Here is an 18,932-nt window from a genome sequence, read left to right as displayed (position 1 = left end):
CTCCTAAAACTTGCTGCCTGTACAAATATTAAGTACGTCAAGGATCACAAGACATTTCTCAATCAATACCCAACAACAAATTTAAGAAGACGCTACTTATAAACAGAAAAGTCCACATTAACTGATTTGCAGTCACAGAAAAGGACATTTCTATGTGGTCCTTGAAAAGTCTGAGCTGAGGGAAATAATAAATAAAAGAAGTTACTTTGCCGTTTATACTTGCTTTCTCACTAAGAATTTTCAACAGAATGAAAACAAACTCTAGCTTATTATGGAATGGGTTTCGGTATGTTCCGCTTTCATTAGATGTTTCCTGTACTAAAATATTTTTTGCTTCGGAAAGTCTGCAGCTGCAAGTCTTTGAAGCACATACTGAGGATTACCATAAGCAACCTTTCAGAAGAACATAGCAGAAAGATGACATGGTCCTAGTTATTCCAATCTCATTAACTGGGCAAGCAGACAAGTGTTTGAAACAGACTGCAGAACATAAGGAAGTGCTTTTTTCCCAAAAAGGCTGCTCAGCAGAACGTACCAGTGTAACACAAATGCAGATGGCGCTCTGCGACAGTCATGCTGTGTCACACCGGCAAGTATTAAACAAAGAATTGGGACATCTAGGAGAATAAGCCTCAACTCTGTTTCCTCCTCACCCGGCAACATTCTGCTCAGTTCTTTCAAACAGCATGAGCTGATCTGAGGTTATGGCCCTGTTATCAAGGATGGCAACATATGGCTCAGCTATACATGGAATACTATTTTATTTAGATCAGCTACACACATTAATGTTATCTTGATAGCTACGATAAGAAAAATTGGGCAACAGCTATTTTGCTAGAACCATTTTAATTAGCTAAAGACCAACAATTTTTGATTACCCATACCTTCACAGGCTCTTACCAGAGAATAAGTATCTTGTTTATATGATGAAAAACAGGCAACAGCCATCAAAACCAGACATGGCAGCTGCTAATTATTGTCACGTAGAGTCTGGAGAGGAAAGTCCTAAAAAAAACTATTACAGCAGCCTTCGTGTTCCTCTTTGTCGGTGACATTCCTAATTCATCCAAAGGCATTGGCCCAGTATACATGCCCTTGAGTGTGAAAAAAGGAACAGGGTTAAAATATTAGAGATCAAAATGCACCAGACAAAACCACACTGTGCACCTTATTTTTAACAAACATGGGAAAATAAAATAGAATCTATAGATAGGAGCAACTGTCTATGAACCCAGTTCCACAGTAATCATTTATTTATTAGAAAATCTATTCAGTATGTACACGCAGAGATGAAAAAAAGACTGCTGAATAACTGACTAATTGGAAAACACAGATGTCTGCTTAAATAGAGTCCAGCAGCCTCCAAGTTCAGGCTGTGTTCCGAAGATCATGTCCCGTGCCAAGTGACCAGCACTTGGATTTCAATTGCACAAAGTGGAGAATATCTGCTTTTGGACACCAAACCAGTTGTTCCATCCTTTTCCTATAAGCCACCACCCACAATGAACCATTCAATATGGAGCATGAAATGAGGGGTAGACTACGGTTCAGCTTCTCTTGAACACTTTAATTGCAAAAATCTCTATCAGTAGTATTCTGTTACAGATGAAGCAAACAAGCTATGTGTTAAACAAACAAAAAGCTAGATCAAATCCTCTTCTGAAGACAACCCAGCCTACAAAAAGCTAGATCAAATCCTCTTCTGAAGACAACCCAGCCTACAAAAAGCTAGATCAAATCCTCTTCTGAAGACAACCCAGCCTACAGCCAACACAGCAGCAGCATAGCAGGAATATATGAATACCTACGCATCAGCAAAATACCAAAATTACCACCTGACACATATCTGGTACAGCCTATAGACCCCTTATAAAACAAAGGTATTTATGTGGTGTTCGGAAGCAGATGATGGAAACCTCTGTGCAGTGAGACAGCCTGATGTTGTACAGACACATCAGCTGTGCTTATTCCCACACCATCCAAGCTCTGCAGCTCAAGCACTGAATTAAACCAGCTCTGTGACCATCATCACAGGGCCATGAAGCACTGCAGGAAGTCTGAACCCAATACTGACTTGCTGCAAGTTGGAAACTGTCCTGGCCCGACAACTGAGTGGCCCGACAATAACAAAGCGAGTCTGTAGGATTAGTTATAGCTGTACTTGTAACCTTAGAGTTGCTGCTGTAGCTTCCTTGTTCCTAAGCAACCAGTCTTACTCAAACAGGCTGCCTTCAATAACCTCTGGCCATTACAGAGAGGAAACGCCCCAGCCCTTTTTCTCTCCATCCCAACCGGTTTCAACAGGTAGATCTAACAAGTTTGTTTAATCTTATTCCCCTCCTTCCACCTGAAAGCAGCTGCAGGCCAGGTTGCTTTAAAGCTCATGCCCCAAATAAGTAGCCTGATGCCTTTCCATGAGATCTGGGAGTGAAAAAACCCAAACACCGAGATGAAGGGGAAGTATCACAAGTCTCCAAAATCACAGTAAGGGCTCAAATCCTAGAGGGCTCATAAGGTGTAAAGTCTGGACTGGGCATGATCAGAGACAGCAGATAGTTCAGGAGCTGAACCCATAAACAACCCACTGCAAATTTAAGGCACTCCTGTAATGTTCCACTTTCAAGCCCTAAGCTCTTCAACTTTACCAAAATTCCTATTCCAAAGGAAATGAGCTTTTTCTTCTTCAGCACCTGAGTGTGAAAAGTACAGATCTATCAATATTGCAGTTCCACTGGGGAAGCTTCTCTGAAGTCGGATACATAAAGTTTGGCCAAATTATCTTATAGAAACCCCATTTCCTTTCCTTTCTAGGGCATCCCTTCCTCCATGTACACAACGGATACGAGATCCTGGCCAGCCTCTCTCTGCTTTGAGGATGCCGTAAGATTCTCTCATAAACACTACACATACCGCAGTGAACCACACAGTACTCCATCTATTCTGGAGAAAGTGACTTAATCTGTCTGAATAAAAATAATAATAATTTTAAAATCCCAAATTCTGTAAGTCTGTTACATTTCAAACCTCAAATTTCATCTCAGCACATTTGTTGCAAGGAAGAGGCCCATTTTCAGTCTGTCTTCCCACAGTTCAGTACAGGGTTGTTGGATGAAGTGATGCCAGGAACAATACTTCCATGAATTGCCACAAGAAGCTAAGTATTTGCACTCGTAAACATAGACAGTCTTTATGCTGATAGTGACAGGGCAGTAGTGAACAGGAACTACCAGTTCCAAGAACTACATGCTAATACATGACTACAGCCTGAGTCAAACTACAACATCTAATTTTGATGGAGTACAATATGTTCCTACTCCCACTTGCCCCTTTATTGGGACTATGACCCCACAACTCAGAGGCAAAAGCAAACACGCTAACTTCTCTGTTCATGCAAGTCAGTGTCCAATATCATATTACAAACCCTACTTTACTGCTGCTTTTAACAAAACACACCAGATGTGATCTCAGGCAACTAAGGAGCTGGCTCACATTCACTTCTACCATCTCTGCGGCCGGGACAGGATGAAGAGGAAGCAACCAAAAATGGCCAGACCCAAGGACACCAGATATTGCAACTCCAAGCCCAGGGATGATCTCTCTACAGTTTACTAAATCAGCTAGGTCTGTAGGAACTTACACTAGAACGCAATTAAATAAAAGAGGACTGATACTCATTTGTTAACAGCTTTTGATATTCAAAACCTGAAAAACAGTGATCTGTGAACTGAAACTGCCTTTTAGTTAGAGACAATTCTTTTAGCATCGTTGCCTCCAATAACTACCTTACAGATCTGTCTCCACTTTCCCTCCCCAAAGGCACTGGGAACCTGCTTCAGTTCCTCACTGTTACGTACCTTCCATTCTTCCGCTACAGAACACTTTTAGCTCCTTTGCAACAAACCACAGTATTTAAATGGACAGCACTGACATCTAGTGGTTTGTTAAGAACTTGCCTTGCTAAAGTTCCAGCCCAGTCATTTATTTTTAGAAAGGTGACAAAACACGCAGCTCTCAGGGTTTCAGTTATCTGCTTCTAACTACACAGACCAACAGCAGGTACACCTGAAATTCTCTACAAACTCTTCCATAACACACACTCATCGTTGTCTCCCCCAGCTCACAGTGTTTCTCCAGCCTGTTGCTTGAAGCCTAGGAGAGGTGAGGTAGTAGGCACAAGTTTGATTTTGGCCCTGCCTGCACAGCTACGTTTCTTCAGTGTAAATCTACCTGCAGATATTTGTTCTGGTTACATAGGGCTGGGGCTCCCACCCACCCTTCCTTTTGGTTACGCTGCTCTCTAGCTGCGTTGAACTAAATGGTAGGGGTTATTCACGCAGACAAGGACAAGACCCAAGGCCACATCATTTCTAACAGCTGGTACGCAGTTCATTCACAGCTAAAACAAACAAACAAAGACCTGTGATTTCTAAAATGTAACTGTGCTGAAATTAACAAGGAGAAAAGACAAGAATGCTATTCTGAAAGCAAGGAGGAAGAGATCTTGCAGATTAGATTTCTGGGAGAACAGTAAGCAGTTCACTTCCCTCCACCCGCCCAAAAAACCCTCTTACCTCTTTCACTGAGTGATATTGCAAAATTGCCAAGCAGCACAGGTGAGTGGTTATTGAAAACTTTTGAAGCATGTGTCAATGTCAGGAAAGTTCAGAAGGTATCTTTATGTAGCTTCCTGTACTACTGGTACTAGTCATTGAATCACTGCTGGGGTCTTTGCAGGCGTTAACACTCTCCACAGTCAATTACTTTAAAGATTTTTTCAGCTAACAGTGGTGAGGAAGCAGGAGATTTGGGGTATATTTATCTGGTGCACAAGCCTACAGCCCTCAGAGAAAGTTGCATACTAGTCATTAAAAAAACCCAGTTAGTTCTGGTTTTGTTAACTGTGAGATATTAATACCCAAGACTGGAATAATCAGTAGGTTCTTGAAGTACCTTCCCCTATCACCTCATCTCAGGCAAAGTCTTGAGGGTTTTTATTTCCTTGCTATGCCTCAGCTCCCACACATACGCGGTTCTTCCAATATTATGGATGAGCAGATCTTCCTGGAATGGTATATAAGCAAATAATATTGCTAATCTTCAGAGCACAACAAACATTTAGCACTGTGACTGTTCTGTAGCACTAATAGGAAAAGAATGGAAGAGCAAGAAAGCATCCTTTAAAAACCCCCAAAAGAGAGATGGAACAAGCATTAAAAACATCCCAAAGAAAATAATTAACTTGAAATTACTCCCTGCATCAGAATTAGTTCCTACTCATGTTTCTGCTAAAGAGCAGAAAAATAGCCACTTGCCTTTGACCAGAAAGCGGTTTGGGTGGGGGGCTACTGTTGCTTTATGACAACATATACAACCTTCAATATCGCACTGCTTACATGAAAAGATGATGATTCAGGAGTGGCCAGTTATAACAGGTTTAATGATGAACTTCAAAAGACATCACATTTAGTTTTCATCACAAATTCTTCTGCCAGAAACATCATCTTACTCAAAGCATAAGACTATCCAGAGCCAAAAAAACCCTGCAGCATGTGGGGTTTCTGAACCACCACTTAAGAGAACCACTGAAACAGTGGTTTCTGATAAGCCAGCAACAAACGCTACCAGGTGGTGATGAGACTGCCTATCCCAGGGCTCCAACAATGAAAAGAGGATTTCAAAACCTCAGTTCTTCCTACTGTCAGCTCCAGTTTTCATTACTCCTGTCATTTTACACAGATAAGATAAAATTCACTCCTTCCAGGCTGAAGCTCCCAACAAAAGCATAGATGTTCTTCTGGAGCTCCGAATCATTATCAGAATTCTTAGGTCAGCTCCTTAAGGAAACCAACTTATATTCCCTTTCAATGATGTGAAGACCCATTTCTACAACCCCACAAACGGGGTAAATGACTAGCACATTGACAGAGGTACTCAGGACAAGCACATACATTCATGTGAAAGAACTGGAGAGGTTTTTCAGAAGACAGTATTTTCTATTGCCTTAAAGAATCATCATTGCTCATTTAGATCATTGCATTCTTCTGCCAATTACTACCTTTGTGATTCAGCCCCAAACAGCAGAACTCCATTAAAATTTTTGTTTCTTCAAAAATAAAACAAGGAGCCCTTGCTAAATCACTGAAGAAAAGTTTTTGTTTCCTCACTCACAATGTAGTGATTGCCACCTTCTGGGAAGAATTCTCAAAGTGAGAGCAACAGACAGGGGCATTGACCTGCAGCCATCTCCAGAAGGCATCAAATACTGCCAGGAAGGTAAAAGACTGCCTGGTCACAAGGTACCGGCTTCAAAAGGCAAAGCAAATTTCATACCAACAGAACTTTTCTGTAGCCTACCCTTGAGGGAACCTACAACTAGATCTCTAGTGTAGTGCTCAAGCGCAGCTTGAAGAGGACCACAGCAGGACCATGCAAATAGGCTGTGTTCCTGCTTGCAGAGTATCAGCTGAAACATCACTACTGCATATATCGATTTTGGTTTGGGGTGAAGACAAAACCAAGACCCACTATACAAAGACAGTCATAATAGAAATAGGATGGAAAGAGGGAGGAGGGGATGAACAGGCTAGGAAGTATTGCCAGAAAGAGTACCTAGAGAAAACTCAAATGTATGGGCTTGTCCATAAAGCTTGTGGGAAAGAATTATACACTTTGAATTGCAGGCAAACGACTTAAGTGTATTACGAGACACTCCTGCTTGAGAACTGTACACATTTTTATATTACATTGTATAGAAACTTGTGTTTGTGTAGCATGATGTTTACAAAATATATATGCAAGAGCATTTGCCCTTTCATGTTCTTTCCATGTATGTGGTTATAGATTCTCAACAAAAAGGAAACAGAAGGCAATTCTAGCTTTGGAAGTGATGAATGAAGACTACACTGATTAGTGTTCTTCACTACCTTTCCCTTCAAGCTTGTCTTCACCAAAACAAACACCACACAACAGGGAAGATAAATTATAGGCTGTTCCCAATTCCTTCTGGACAAGGCACTCCATCAGCTTCACACTGAGAACCTCAGAAGAACTGTAAGCAGCAAACTCCGCTAAATATATTCCAGTAGGTTAGCTCTAACTATTGTCCAAGTTCTTAGACAGCCATAGCTACGTTTCCCCATTTTTCAAGACTAGTTCACTGTAATCCTGATAACTAGACCCCGCCACTCTTTCCTTAGAGTTCCACTGAAGCCACTGTGTTCCTGCTTCTGGAGGTTATATTCCCACCACAGAAGCTTCACAAGTTGTGAACAAAACCACTCTGGTCCACTGACAGTCGCAGATTTGGAAAACTACATCCAGCTTTGCATCTCCTCTTCATACTTTTGGGGATCAATAAAAGGTTTGTCAATGGACCGGATCATCAGCTCACCACAGTACACGCATTCAGCTGCCACAATATCGTCAATGTCAGCTTTGATCTGTTCCCGGCTCTGCTGCCCCTTCCCCAAGCTAATGGTATCTGCGTCCTTGGGACGATGGTGGCTCTTGGAAGGCTGACTGGTAGCTGCCAGTTTTTTCTGAAGATCTTCGAGTTTTGCCTGCTTATAGGCAGGAAGGTTTGGGAAAACTGCTTGGAGGAGACAGTCATAGTGAAACATGTGACCACACAGGAAAAGGTAAAAAGGGCGGTTTAGAAGCGGGAAGTCACAAGCAGCACATTTTTCCTGAGGCTCCACAGAGCCATACTTATTTCTCATTTCCTGGATGTCCTCTCGGATTCTCTTGGCACTCTGTGTGGCTTCCTCCATCTCCCTTTTCAGCTCCTCAATGTGCTTGTTGTAGTCCTCCAGGGAGTTACAGATTGCCTCCTTGAAATGGTCAATGGTGACGAAGTCTGGAAAGAATGGCAGGACATCTTCAATCTTCAGCAGGGCACAGCTGGAGAGACAGGCCATTGCCTTCTTGACATCCTTCTCTTCCTGAACAACATGGCGAGCAATCTTCAACCAGAGCTTCTTCCGGAGCTCCTCATCATCTTCAGGGAGATCTGCACAGGACTTGGCAAGATCAACATCCACCTAGGAGTTGGACAGACAAGGAAACTGAGTTGAGCTGCTCTCTTTGTTTATCCACCACTCAACTTCAAAGCCTGCTGTCCATTATAGGAGGCGTTAATAGAAAACTTCTATTGCTATGTCATTGCCGAGGACTACACTACTGGCCTGCTCCTTATTTACATGTCAAACACCTCTCCTCTCCACCAGTATTCCCCCCTGAAGATTCGCTTGCTACCCAGCAGAGAACAACAAAGCCCAGCACTACAATAAGGGCAAATCCATGTTACAGTATCTTTGCTGGCCATGCATTTCAGCAGAGACATAGCAGTGACAATAGAACAAAATCCTACATCTCCCTGAAGCTCAGACTAAACTGACAAAGGAATTCTTCTGTGATAATTATCACAGCTAGGAATAGGAAGTAATTAGAATCCTGAACAATAGCTATGCAAATGCACATACGTTAAAAGTAATTTATGTTAGAGACTGAGCTTAAGACAGACAGTACTCCCTCTTGTACTTTCCCCACCCCTACCTTCAATTATGGCTTGTCAGTCAGCAATCTATATAAAACAATGTGAAGGCACAGAAGAGACAGGTATTTCTTCCTAGACATAGCTGCACACCTCCTATACTGATGAGTCTGTCCAGTTCCTCTCAATGCTCGATTGTTCAAGATACCCTGAACAAGCTACATTCCTATATATCATAGCATGCACGCACAGACACACACATACCTGTAAGGCGAGATCCACAGCCTCCTCATACAATTCCATCACTTTGTAAATATGGACACATGCATGGTGGTGCCCATGCTCTGCACACAGGCGCAATGCATACTTCAGGTCATAGTGGATCCTGTTTGGGTTGGTTCCTGCTTGCTCCAGGTATGACAGCAGCGAGTCTGGCCGACACAAAGCATAAAGAGACAACAGGTAGTTGTGAATGGCTTGCTGGGTTTCCTCCAACTGATAGACACAGAACTCCATATATCTAATGGCTTCATTGATCTGCTGGGTGCTGGCACTCTGGCTGTAGTTAACAAGGGCTGGAATGAGGTTCCTGGCATCCAGTCTAGAGCCCATAGAAATCCAAGCGTCAACCACCTTCTTGGGAATATGCTGGATGAGGACTGGAGAGAACTTGTAGAACAGCTTCTCGTCTCTGTGCCTGGACAGCACATTTAGAGCTTCATCGTACTCATCGTGCTGGCAGTGGTGAGCTACTACGCGCTCATAGTCCTGCATGATAACTGCAAAGTAGACCATGTGCTCTGTGTCCCCATGGCTTGCCAACAGCTCATAAATAGATGCCCGGTTATTAAACAGACAGTCTTTGTTTTTAGGACTGCTCAGGAAAGTGCGAAACCTCTCCCGTGTATCCAAATAGAGATTTCGCTGTGAGGGATCTCCTTCCAATATGCCCAGCCAGTTCAGGTAGAGCTCCGTTAACCACGTGGTCAACAGAGTGGTCTGTGTCTTCTCAGAAGGCTTTAGGTTACTTAGCTTCTTAATCAGAAACTCCATCAGGGCCTCTTCTTGCTTGGCTTCAATGAACTTAAGGGCAATTTCCTCGAAGTAGTTCTGGGTCAGTGCATAACATTTGGCACTGTCTAGATACCTCTTATTTTGGAAGCAGTGCTCTGCCTCTTTTGCCAGCACAATATCTAGACACTCTGGACGGTCTTTACAGTACTCTTTGGCTAAATCAAATTTGTTCATATTCATATACATCTTCCACACATCTCTAGATTCCCGCTGGACATGGTAGCGGAACACTACTTTCTCAGTGTGGATCCAGATCTGCTGGACTGTGGGATCTTTGATCATGCGTGTCAGTAAGCCAAACTTCTCCTGGAACAGATCTTGAAAAACAACCTGCCCATTCAGAGTGCATACAGCCTTCACCCGATCAGGCAGCAGCAAGAGGAAGTGGAACTGGGTAAGCACAATGGATATTGGCTTGTTCACAGTTATGTCAATATCAGAAGGATAAACCCAGACCCGTTCATCACTCAAAATTGAATCAGGGCGGCTATAATCCAATGTACCATATAAAACACCATTTCCCATCATCCAAGCAAAGGAGCGTGGGTTGGAACGCAGTTTTGGGGTGTAAAAGGCTATCTCACTGAAACCAAGGTTGGCCGGAAACTCCCGGAAGCTGGGCAAATGGTCAGCATGCATAGCAAATATGGAGCTGAAGCCTTGCTGCTCCGTCCCTTCAGGCACTTTGCCAACAAACTGGAAGAGTCTCTTTCGAGTGGTGGCTATAATAAAAAACTTCCCTTCTATGCCTCGTTCAATCTCCAAGCAGCAGACTGGGGCAGGTCCCGATTCCTCCTCCAGAGTGTAGACCTGTCGGAAGTACTGGTCGGGGTTAGTGCTGAAGAGGCTTCCCTCGCTGACAGAGATTTCAGCCTCATAGATCTGCCCCTGGGCTGTCCCCACCAGGATAGGCCCAGTGTTGGTCTCTGAACCAAGAAATTTGTTCCAGCCCACGCTTTCAATCAAGTGGCCTTTCCAGCGGGAGAGCGCTCGCACTTTCTGAACACTTCTGTTCAGGTAAAGGCATTCACTGGTATTCAGAGCAATCAGTAGATGAGAGCCTACCAACAGGAGAGGGGTACGGGAAGAAGAAGGAGAGAACAAATTAAGACTGTGCCTAAACAAGCCAAATTCCTGAGGTTTCTAATCCTCACATTTGATAAGCTCTGACAGCAGTATACTAAATCCAAATCTTTCCCAGGCATTCATAGGAATGTGGGGGAATTCCATGCTGGATCAGAACGGTAGTCTATATTTTGCAAACTTAAAATACTGTCCCAGATGCTTCAGCGAGAAGGTATTCTTCTGTTTTGATAAGTATTCTAAGGATAAACAGTTCCCAGAGTTCTCTCCTATCCCGGGCAGTTGGTGACAGATATGAGCATCTCTTCCCAAATTTTTGGTTTGTTTTTTAAAATCAGTCAAGGCTACAGTGAGCTGCAGATGTTTTACAGTCCTTTTTAAAAATTCTTATATGAACACAGCACTGGGTGATTTCCTTTTATTGGTTTTAGCAGCCTTGCTCAGAACAGCCTAATTGCGTATGTTAATTTCAGAGAGTTCAAAAGCAACAACATACACACAACAAACCAGTGTTTTTCTAATAGGACAGGGCAAATTAGTAGGCAGGACCCCTGGGCAATGGAGTCCTGCCCACAGAAGAACCACCCATTCTCCTTATTTACAGAACAGAAGGAGAACTCCTTCACCAGTGCTTGTTATGCACAATCAATTGCATCTGCTGCTAACCACTGTCTGTAAATATACATAGTCCACCACCTCACCTGTGTGGTCCAAAAACATCTTGTAGACTTTGGCTTCATCTTTGCGTCCCAGCTCTACCTGATTAGGTTCATCTGGCTTCCCAAGATCAATCCTACAAAGAGAAACCATGAAAGCATGCTTCCAACAAAAGCCCATGTAGGCGTAATTGCCTACCGTTTTCCATATTGGGTTCACAGCTTCTTATCCAGTTTGTAATTTTCAGTTCTCTAACAACTTATGAAAAAAAGAAAGGCAAGGAAAAACAAGCAATAACTTCAGGTCTCTGGCAGCATTACCTGAGAAGGGTGTCTTTGCCAAGGCTCATACAGAGCTGGTTAGACGAGACCACTAAGCTGTTAATTTTCTCTGGAGGAGCAAAATCAATCCTTTGCTTGTTAAATATTGGTGTTTCCTTCTCCAGCCGTGCATTCACATATCCTGGAGAAAGAACATGAACACTTAAAACCAAAACAAGACAAAAACCCACAGCAACTACCACCCCACACTACCTCAAAATCTAACCTAAAACACTAGAAAGATCATCCCCTGCTCTGAGTTTTACTGAAAAGAGAGCATGCTGCATGGAGCACAAACACAGAGAGCAGCACTCACATAGATATGTGTAACAGGAAGAAAAGTAGTAATACGCTTTACTGTCTTGTCACAGAACTGCAAATTTGTCACAAGCGTTAGTTTGCAAGCACACAGAATTCCAGGGAAAGCCACAAAACTGCCACGTAAACTGCATAAAAAGCTGAAAATGAGAGTAGAATCACAAAGTAATTTGTTTTCCTTGGTTGACAGTTTATTTGTTCAAGATGGGAAAGAATGGCTGGTATTACATAAGACACAAAGGCAGCTCTGGTTTGACACTCCCATACAAACTACCCAAGAGACCACTGTGGCATTAATTGAAATATATTTCTCTCTTATTCCACGTTGGAACTGAATGAGCTACCATACTTGACATCCATCATTTGCAAGCTGAAGCTATTTTTAAAGCCCTGTTGGGTTTTTTTTTGTATCCACATAGCAGACTTCATCATAGAGAGAAGTCTGTTGGATTATTTGCTGCAGGGAGCACAGCTGGAGGTCACAATGATGCTTTTACCATAACTCTGTTTCACCAGCCATAACACTATCCTAATTGCAACTTTCCAGTTGTTGCTGGAAGGCACGTGAACTACTTATTAGAGCCAAAACAATAACCAAGACCTGGTGATTGCTGAATCAATGCTCCAACCTTGGCATAAATTGCTTCCTGAGCTAAAATCCATTCAGATGGGTTTACTGTTTCATGATAAATCCCAAGATGGAGCCAGACTAATCTAATCCTTAGATCTTTTTGAAAACCATGCCTGAATTCTAAGAAATGCACAATTAAATTCAAATTAGAGTTACGGGTTGAAGTTTGACAAGATACCTTACGGGACATATATGTTGTGTTTTAAGCCCACCAAAGCAAACCTGACGAATCAATGCACTGAAAATGGGAGTGTACAACCAGAGCAAGTGAGGTCATGCGACTAATTGAGTATTCAGCTAGTCGGTTTAGTGCCAATAAGCTTGGGAAACGTGGCATCCATAGGAAGGCATGTTGACAGATTACTTATGAAGGACATCTCTGTGGGAAAGGCAGAGAGTGGAGAAGTAAGGTCTGACTTGAGGGACATGACATACCTCTAGAGAAATATGTTAATAAACAAATAAAACTTAAAAATCTCCTGCTTTAAAAACCTCTTATGATCTTCAGTGCAGATGGGCAAAGCACAAGATGCAGTTCAAACTTATTCCTTTGGCTACGACAAAGGCAAAAGCCCAGCCATAGGCAAATGCTCAACAACCTGAAACTTTTAAAACAGGTGAACCTGTAACACCACGTGGCAACACAGAGAAGCAGGATGACAGATTTAGTTTTCACTGAAGATAGGTAGACCCCTGCACCCAAACCCATGGGACTTGCAGAGACCATGCTATTCTATTCCTAAACAAGGACAGCACTCTTTATGGTCTTCCTACGAGGAAGAAAAAAAACCTACAAAATAGCTCAGATGTGCTGAGAACTGCAAAAAAGAAGGCATTCATACAAAACCAAAACCAAGAGATGATACTCATTAGCAAAATCCTGCAACATATGTGCATCCACAAACAGATCTTATCACAAAGTTTCATCCATATCAGTCCCATGAGACTAGTTTTCCCGGTGACTGAATTTCCCATACGCCCAAAATCTTACGTAACCCTCAGACAAAGAAAACACAGAGGATCCCAGTCTGACCAAACTACATCACGCTAGAAAGCGAGACAGGTAGATACGCTGCTAAGCTAACCCATCTGCTTCGCTCCACGTGCAAGTAAAGGATTTCTAAAGCAAGTGCAGCAGTTCTCCTGGACAGGAAGATTAAAAGCGAAAAGAGCTATAGCAACTTAAGCCACTCATGGCTAAAGTAGCTAACTAGGAAGATGTAAACTTAAAGAAAAAAGAAACCTGGGATTGTATTTCAGAGGAAGCAGACTGCTTCCATCCTAAAGAGCACAGGCCTGATGCTCTCTAGGCTAAGAGCACCACTTCGAAGCACCCTCAACACCTATAGCCTCCCCTGAATTATCCTGAAAAACTCTAATTTGAGCCCTGTTGCTGTTGAAAAAGCCAGTGAAGTAGTGGAAAGCAGCCTGCCGACACTACGAATCCTTTAATTACCTATTCCACTAATGCTTTCTCCTTGCCTCAGCCTCACCACTAGACCAGCTGCAGGATCTTTAAAGGATTCTTGTTTTAGAGGAAAGATGCACATACAGGAACAGACAAAGCAACCACAATCCGAGTAGGCAACCTTTTGCTCAACACATACATTGGGTTTTTTTCTTACATGTTGATCCACATCTTAAACATTACCCACTTATGCAAATGTGCGTTCCTTCATTCCCAGTTAAGCAAAACAGATGTTCTTCATTTCAGATTAGGCAGCTGCAATGCCATGGTTTAAATTCACTGGTATGAACTGCGGTTCAAAACATGTAGACAAAGCTCCTAAGCTGCAGATTTACACGATGTCCCAGCTAACCAATAAATATAGATACATATTTTTATATATATAAAAAGGAAGGATTACTCTGATGGGAAAAACCCAGATATGAATGGATCACCAAGTCACATTCATTCAGGCAATCTTGATTTTTTTGTCAGATTGCCATCAGGCAAAACAAGGCTGATAGACAGGAAGAAAAGCCAAACACAGTAAGGAAAAGGAACAACTAGCACCTATACACAGGTAGGGGTTTAGAATTCAGGTAGGGTTTTTTGATTCAGTCATAGTTCAAGCCAATGGATTGGATTCCAGCATTCTGGACCCTTTTGGAATGTATTGGAATATTTGGAATTACAATTATAACAACTGTAGGATCATCATTGCTAACGTGAGGATTTTAACTAGTGTTCATAACAGGAGAAGGATGAACTTATTTAACTTGCATTTCTCTATACAAAGGAGATATCTATTTATAACATGCATTCCTTTCAAATAGTCCCCTCCTTCATCCTGACCACAATGTCCCTCTTCTGTTCAGGCAAGATTCCACTGCAGAATTTCCCACCGATTTCTGGGCAAATCTGCGTTTTTCCTTAGAGCTTTTAATCTGTTCAAAGATCTAAGCTCACCAACATCAGTGAAGTCTAGTGGATCAAAGTAGATCTTTTTATGCTGGAACTGCAGTACTTGAAGTTTACAATGCAGCACTACTTTAAGTTGGCAACAGAGCCACTGCTTGGTTACCTACAACTTTGAGAAACAGTACCTTCAGTTTAACAGGCACAGGGAACAACTAACTGAAACAGAGGAATAAGTTTTAACATCTTCTAAAATTTCCAACGTAACCGAAAGGTACTGCTTTCAGTAAGTTAACTATTTACTTGCACCTTTTTTGCCTCAGTCGTCACCGGCAAGAGCTCTAGCCACACTGCCCAAGTTGCAGAAGGCAAAGGTGGGGACTGGGAGAATGAGGAACTGCCCACTGGAGGAGAAAGCCAGGTTCAAGACCATCTGAGGAACCTGAAGTCCATGGGACGTGATAAGATTCATCCACCGGTCCCGAGGGAACTGGCAGATGAAGTTGCTAAGCCACTATCCATCATATTTGAGAAGTTGTGTCAGTCCGGCGAAGTTCCTGCTGACTGGAAAAGGGGAAACAACGCCCATTTTTAAAAAGGGGAAAAAAGGTCAACCCAGGGAACTACAGGCTGGTCAGTCTGACCTCTGTGCCTGGCACAATCATGGAGCAGATCCTCCTGGAAACTACACTAAGGCACATGGAAAATAAGGAGGTGATCAGTGACAGCCAAAGCGGCTTCATTAAGGGCAAATCATGCCTGACAAATTTGGTGGCCTTATACGACGGTGTTACAGCGTTGGTGGAAAAGGGAAAAGCAATTGATATCATCTGCTTGGACTTGTGCAAGGCATTTGACACAGTGCTGTATGACATCCTTGCCTCTAAATTGGAGAGACATGGATTTGACGGATGGACCACTCGGTGGATGAGGAATTTCCTGGATGGCTGCACTCAAAGAGTTGTGGTCAACAGCTCAATGTCCAAGTGGTGAGCAGTGACAAGTGGCGTTCCTCAGGGGTCTGTACTGGGACCCGTACTGTTTAACATCTTTTTTGGTCTCATGGGTGGTGGGACTGACCACACCCTCAGCAAGTTTGCCGACACCACCAAGCTGTGTGGCGTGGTTGACACGCTGGAGGGAAGGGATGCCATCCAGAGGGACCTGGACAGGCTTGAAAGGTGGGCCCGTGTGAACCTCATGAAGTTCAACAAGGCCAAGTGTAAGGTCCTGCACTTGGGTCACAGTAATCCCAAGCGCAAATACAGGCTTGATCGAGAATGGGCTGAGAGCAGCCCTGAGGAGAAGAACTCGTGGGTGTTGGTGGATGAAAAGCTCAACAGAAGCCGGCAATGTGTGCTTGCAGCCCAGAAAGCCAACCATATCCTGGGTTGCATCAGAAGAAGTGTGGCCAGCAGGTCAAGGGAGGTGATTCTACCCCTCTCCTCTGCCTTGGTAAGACCCCACCTGGAATACTGTGTCCAACTCTGGAGTCCTCAACACAGGAAGGACATAGACATGTTGGAACGGGTCCAGAGGAGAGCCACGAAGATTATCAGAGGCTGGAGCACCTCTCCTATGAAGACAGGCTGAGAGAGTTGGGGTTGTTCAGCCTGGAGAAGACAAGGCTCCGGGGAGACCTTATAGCAGCCTTCCAGTACCTAAAGGGGGGCTACAGGAGAGATGGGGAGGGACTCTTGATCAGGGAGTGGAGCAATAGGACGAGGGGTAACGGTTTTAAAATGAAAGAGGGGAGATTTAGATGGGGTATTAGGAAGAAATTCTTTACTGTGAGGGTGATGAGACACTGGAACAGGTTGCCCAGAGAAGTTGTGGATGTCCCATCCCTGGAGGTGTTCAAGCCCAGGCTGGATGGGGCTTTGAGCAACCTGGTCTGGTGGGAGGTGTCCCTGGCCATGGCAGGGGGGTTGGAACTTGATGATCTTTAAGGTCCCTTCCAACTCTAACCATTCTATGATCTTTTTCCAAAATCAGTTTGCTTGAACTTCAGATTCCCTGCAACTTCTACCAGCCCAAGCTTTGTTCCAAGTTACCAGTGCGGTCTGATTTAAGAATAATTAAAATCCTGATTAGTCTGTGCCTTTGCAATTAAGTAGTTTCCCAAACTTCCTTTGCCAACATCAATTGTCAGCAAACAGGCAGATTTCTCAACAGATAGTGATGACTGGAGACAGTGTTGCAGCAGTCAGAAAGAAAAGCTGAGTCTCTGAAAATTTATTTTCAGTAACACAGCTTGTCCCAACACTGTTTTGCACAACATCTATTCAGGACACTTATTCTTTATCTAACGTTACACAACAAAATAATTATGCATGTTAAAACAAACACAGGGAACATATTTACTTCAGTACCTAGACTCAGAGTAATTCTGTCTGTGTACTTATACTCAATAGTATATATAATATGACAGAATTCCTCAATTCTTGCCACATGTATACAGCTCACAACCTGGTTTCCCCAAAGATTAACAGTGTGCAGCACTATATGAGGAAAAAACTTGAAAGAATGTCTCCATGCATTTCCAAACTTATAACTCTAAACCACCAGCTCTGCATAGCAGCTGGTACTACCATGACAATACCAGGTGGAACAGAACCCTCTCATAACTTACGTTTCCTTGCCACGCTCAAATGTTGTGAGGTGGCATCTAATAGGAAACAGTTATTGACTCTAATAAACCTTGAATTTATCATGGAGTATACCTGCCATTTGTTTGCTTTCTAACATGAAAGAAACAACTGACTGGTCATCACACCATTACTTCACATTGATTGTACACCTCCCCAAATAGTACAGTATACCAAAGCTTCACAAACCTTGACAGAAAAGTTTAATAGTGATACAGATTGCTTTCTTGGTAACCTCCTTCAGCAGTAACCTTACCATCATGTAGTCGGCCTAAGGGGACCACTCTAAAAGATGAAGTCTTTGGTTAACTGCCCCTGGGTTTGGAAACAAACTGCATGCATGTACAGCTGTGCAGCCAGACAGAATACTGTGGCTGTAACAGGTGGGTTTCTTAGCATGTAGAAAAAATTAAAAAAAGGAAGCAAACTGATGAGATGATCTCAGACAACTACCACAGCTCTGAACTGAATAGTGCTGAGGTATGGTTATAATTTGTGACTATGAAGGCATGCCACTTCACATACACGTGTTTCCAGCACACACCACTTCACCGCACAGGGACGCGGTGTGTGCTTTATGAAGCCCTCCCACTGATAACAAGCACATCAGATTTGCAAAGATAACCTGCATCACTCCTAAGCTTCATCAGGAACCAAGTGGTCCCCACATCAAAACACAGAAAAAACAAATTACAGCCGAATGTTATGCCACAGACACAGCGACACACCTTTTACTGGAAGCACTCCTCACAGCCTGACATGCCCTCCTCCTCACCCCGCTCCCAACTCATGAGCTGCCACCTTGCCTCCCCTCTCCCAGCAGGAAAACCCGCAGTGGGACTCCCCGCCAAAGGGCTAACGGTGGGAGCAGCCCTCCAGCCGCCCGGACCCTGGGCCTAGTCCTCCGTTGAGGCGGGGGGAAGCACGATGTTCCCAGGGGCCTGGCTGTAACCACAGCGCCGCGCTGCCCCCGGGGGCCGGCCCGGGCCGAGGGCTGCACCTACCGGAGTGGGGAATGCCCACGCTGGCGCGGCTCTGCTGTACGGAGGCGGAGCGGTAGAGGGAATCTTCGTACTCGTCCAGGATGGAAGCCATGGCCGCCAACGGTCACCCGCCACCGGGTACCGGTACCACAGGCCCGCGCCGACCGCTTCCGCCAAGGCTCAGCTGACCTGCGTCACGTGGCCTCCCGGCGGCGCACTGCGCCTGCGCGACGGCCCCGCCCCTCACCCCCGGCGCGCGGGGCGGGAGGCTCCTTGAGGGACGGGGCTCCCCAACCCCAAAATGGCGGCGAGAGGGCGGATGCCCTTCCCTTCGCTGTTGTTAATTACGCCTACAGTTGCAGTCC

General features: G+C 43.9%; 1 protein-coding gene across 1 annotated transcript; it reads right to left on the bottom strand.

Moving 5' to 3' along the window:
- Positions 1-5,418: 5,418 nt before the first annotated feature.
- VPS18 (VPS18 core subunit of CORVET and HOPS complexes) lies at positions 5,419-18,763 on the bottom strand. The gene is made up of 5 exons (XM_074149758.1): positions 18,589-18,763; positions 11,626-11,767; positions 11,350-11,441; positions 8,756-10,626; positions 5,419-8,039 (listed from the first exon to the last, which is right to left on the bottom strand). Exons 1-5 carry the CDS (start codon positions 18,677-18,679, stop codon positions 7,311-7,313), a joined length of 2,925 nt encoding a protein of 974 aa, XP_074005859.1. The 5' UTR covers positions 18,680-18,763; the 3' UTR covers positions 5,419-7,310.
- Positions 18,764-18,932: the final 169 nt, after the last annotated feature.

The sequence above is a fragment of the Numenius arquata genome, chromosome 6 (genome assembly GCF_964106895.1).
Source record: "Numenius arquata chromosome 6, bNumArq3.hap1.1, whole genome shotgun sequence".
Classification (NCBI taxonomy): Eukaryota; Metazoa; Chordata; class Aves; order Charadriiformes; family Scolopacidae; genus Numenius; species Numenius arquata.
The sequence above is the reverse complement of the archived record's forward strand: the minus strand, read 5'-3'. Positions and strand labels throughout refer to the sequence as shown.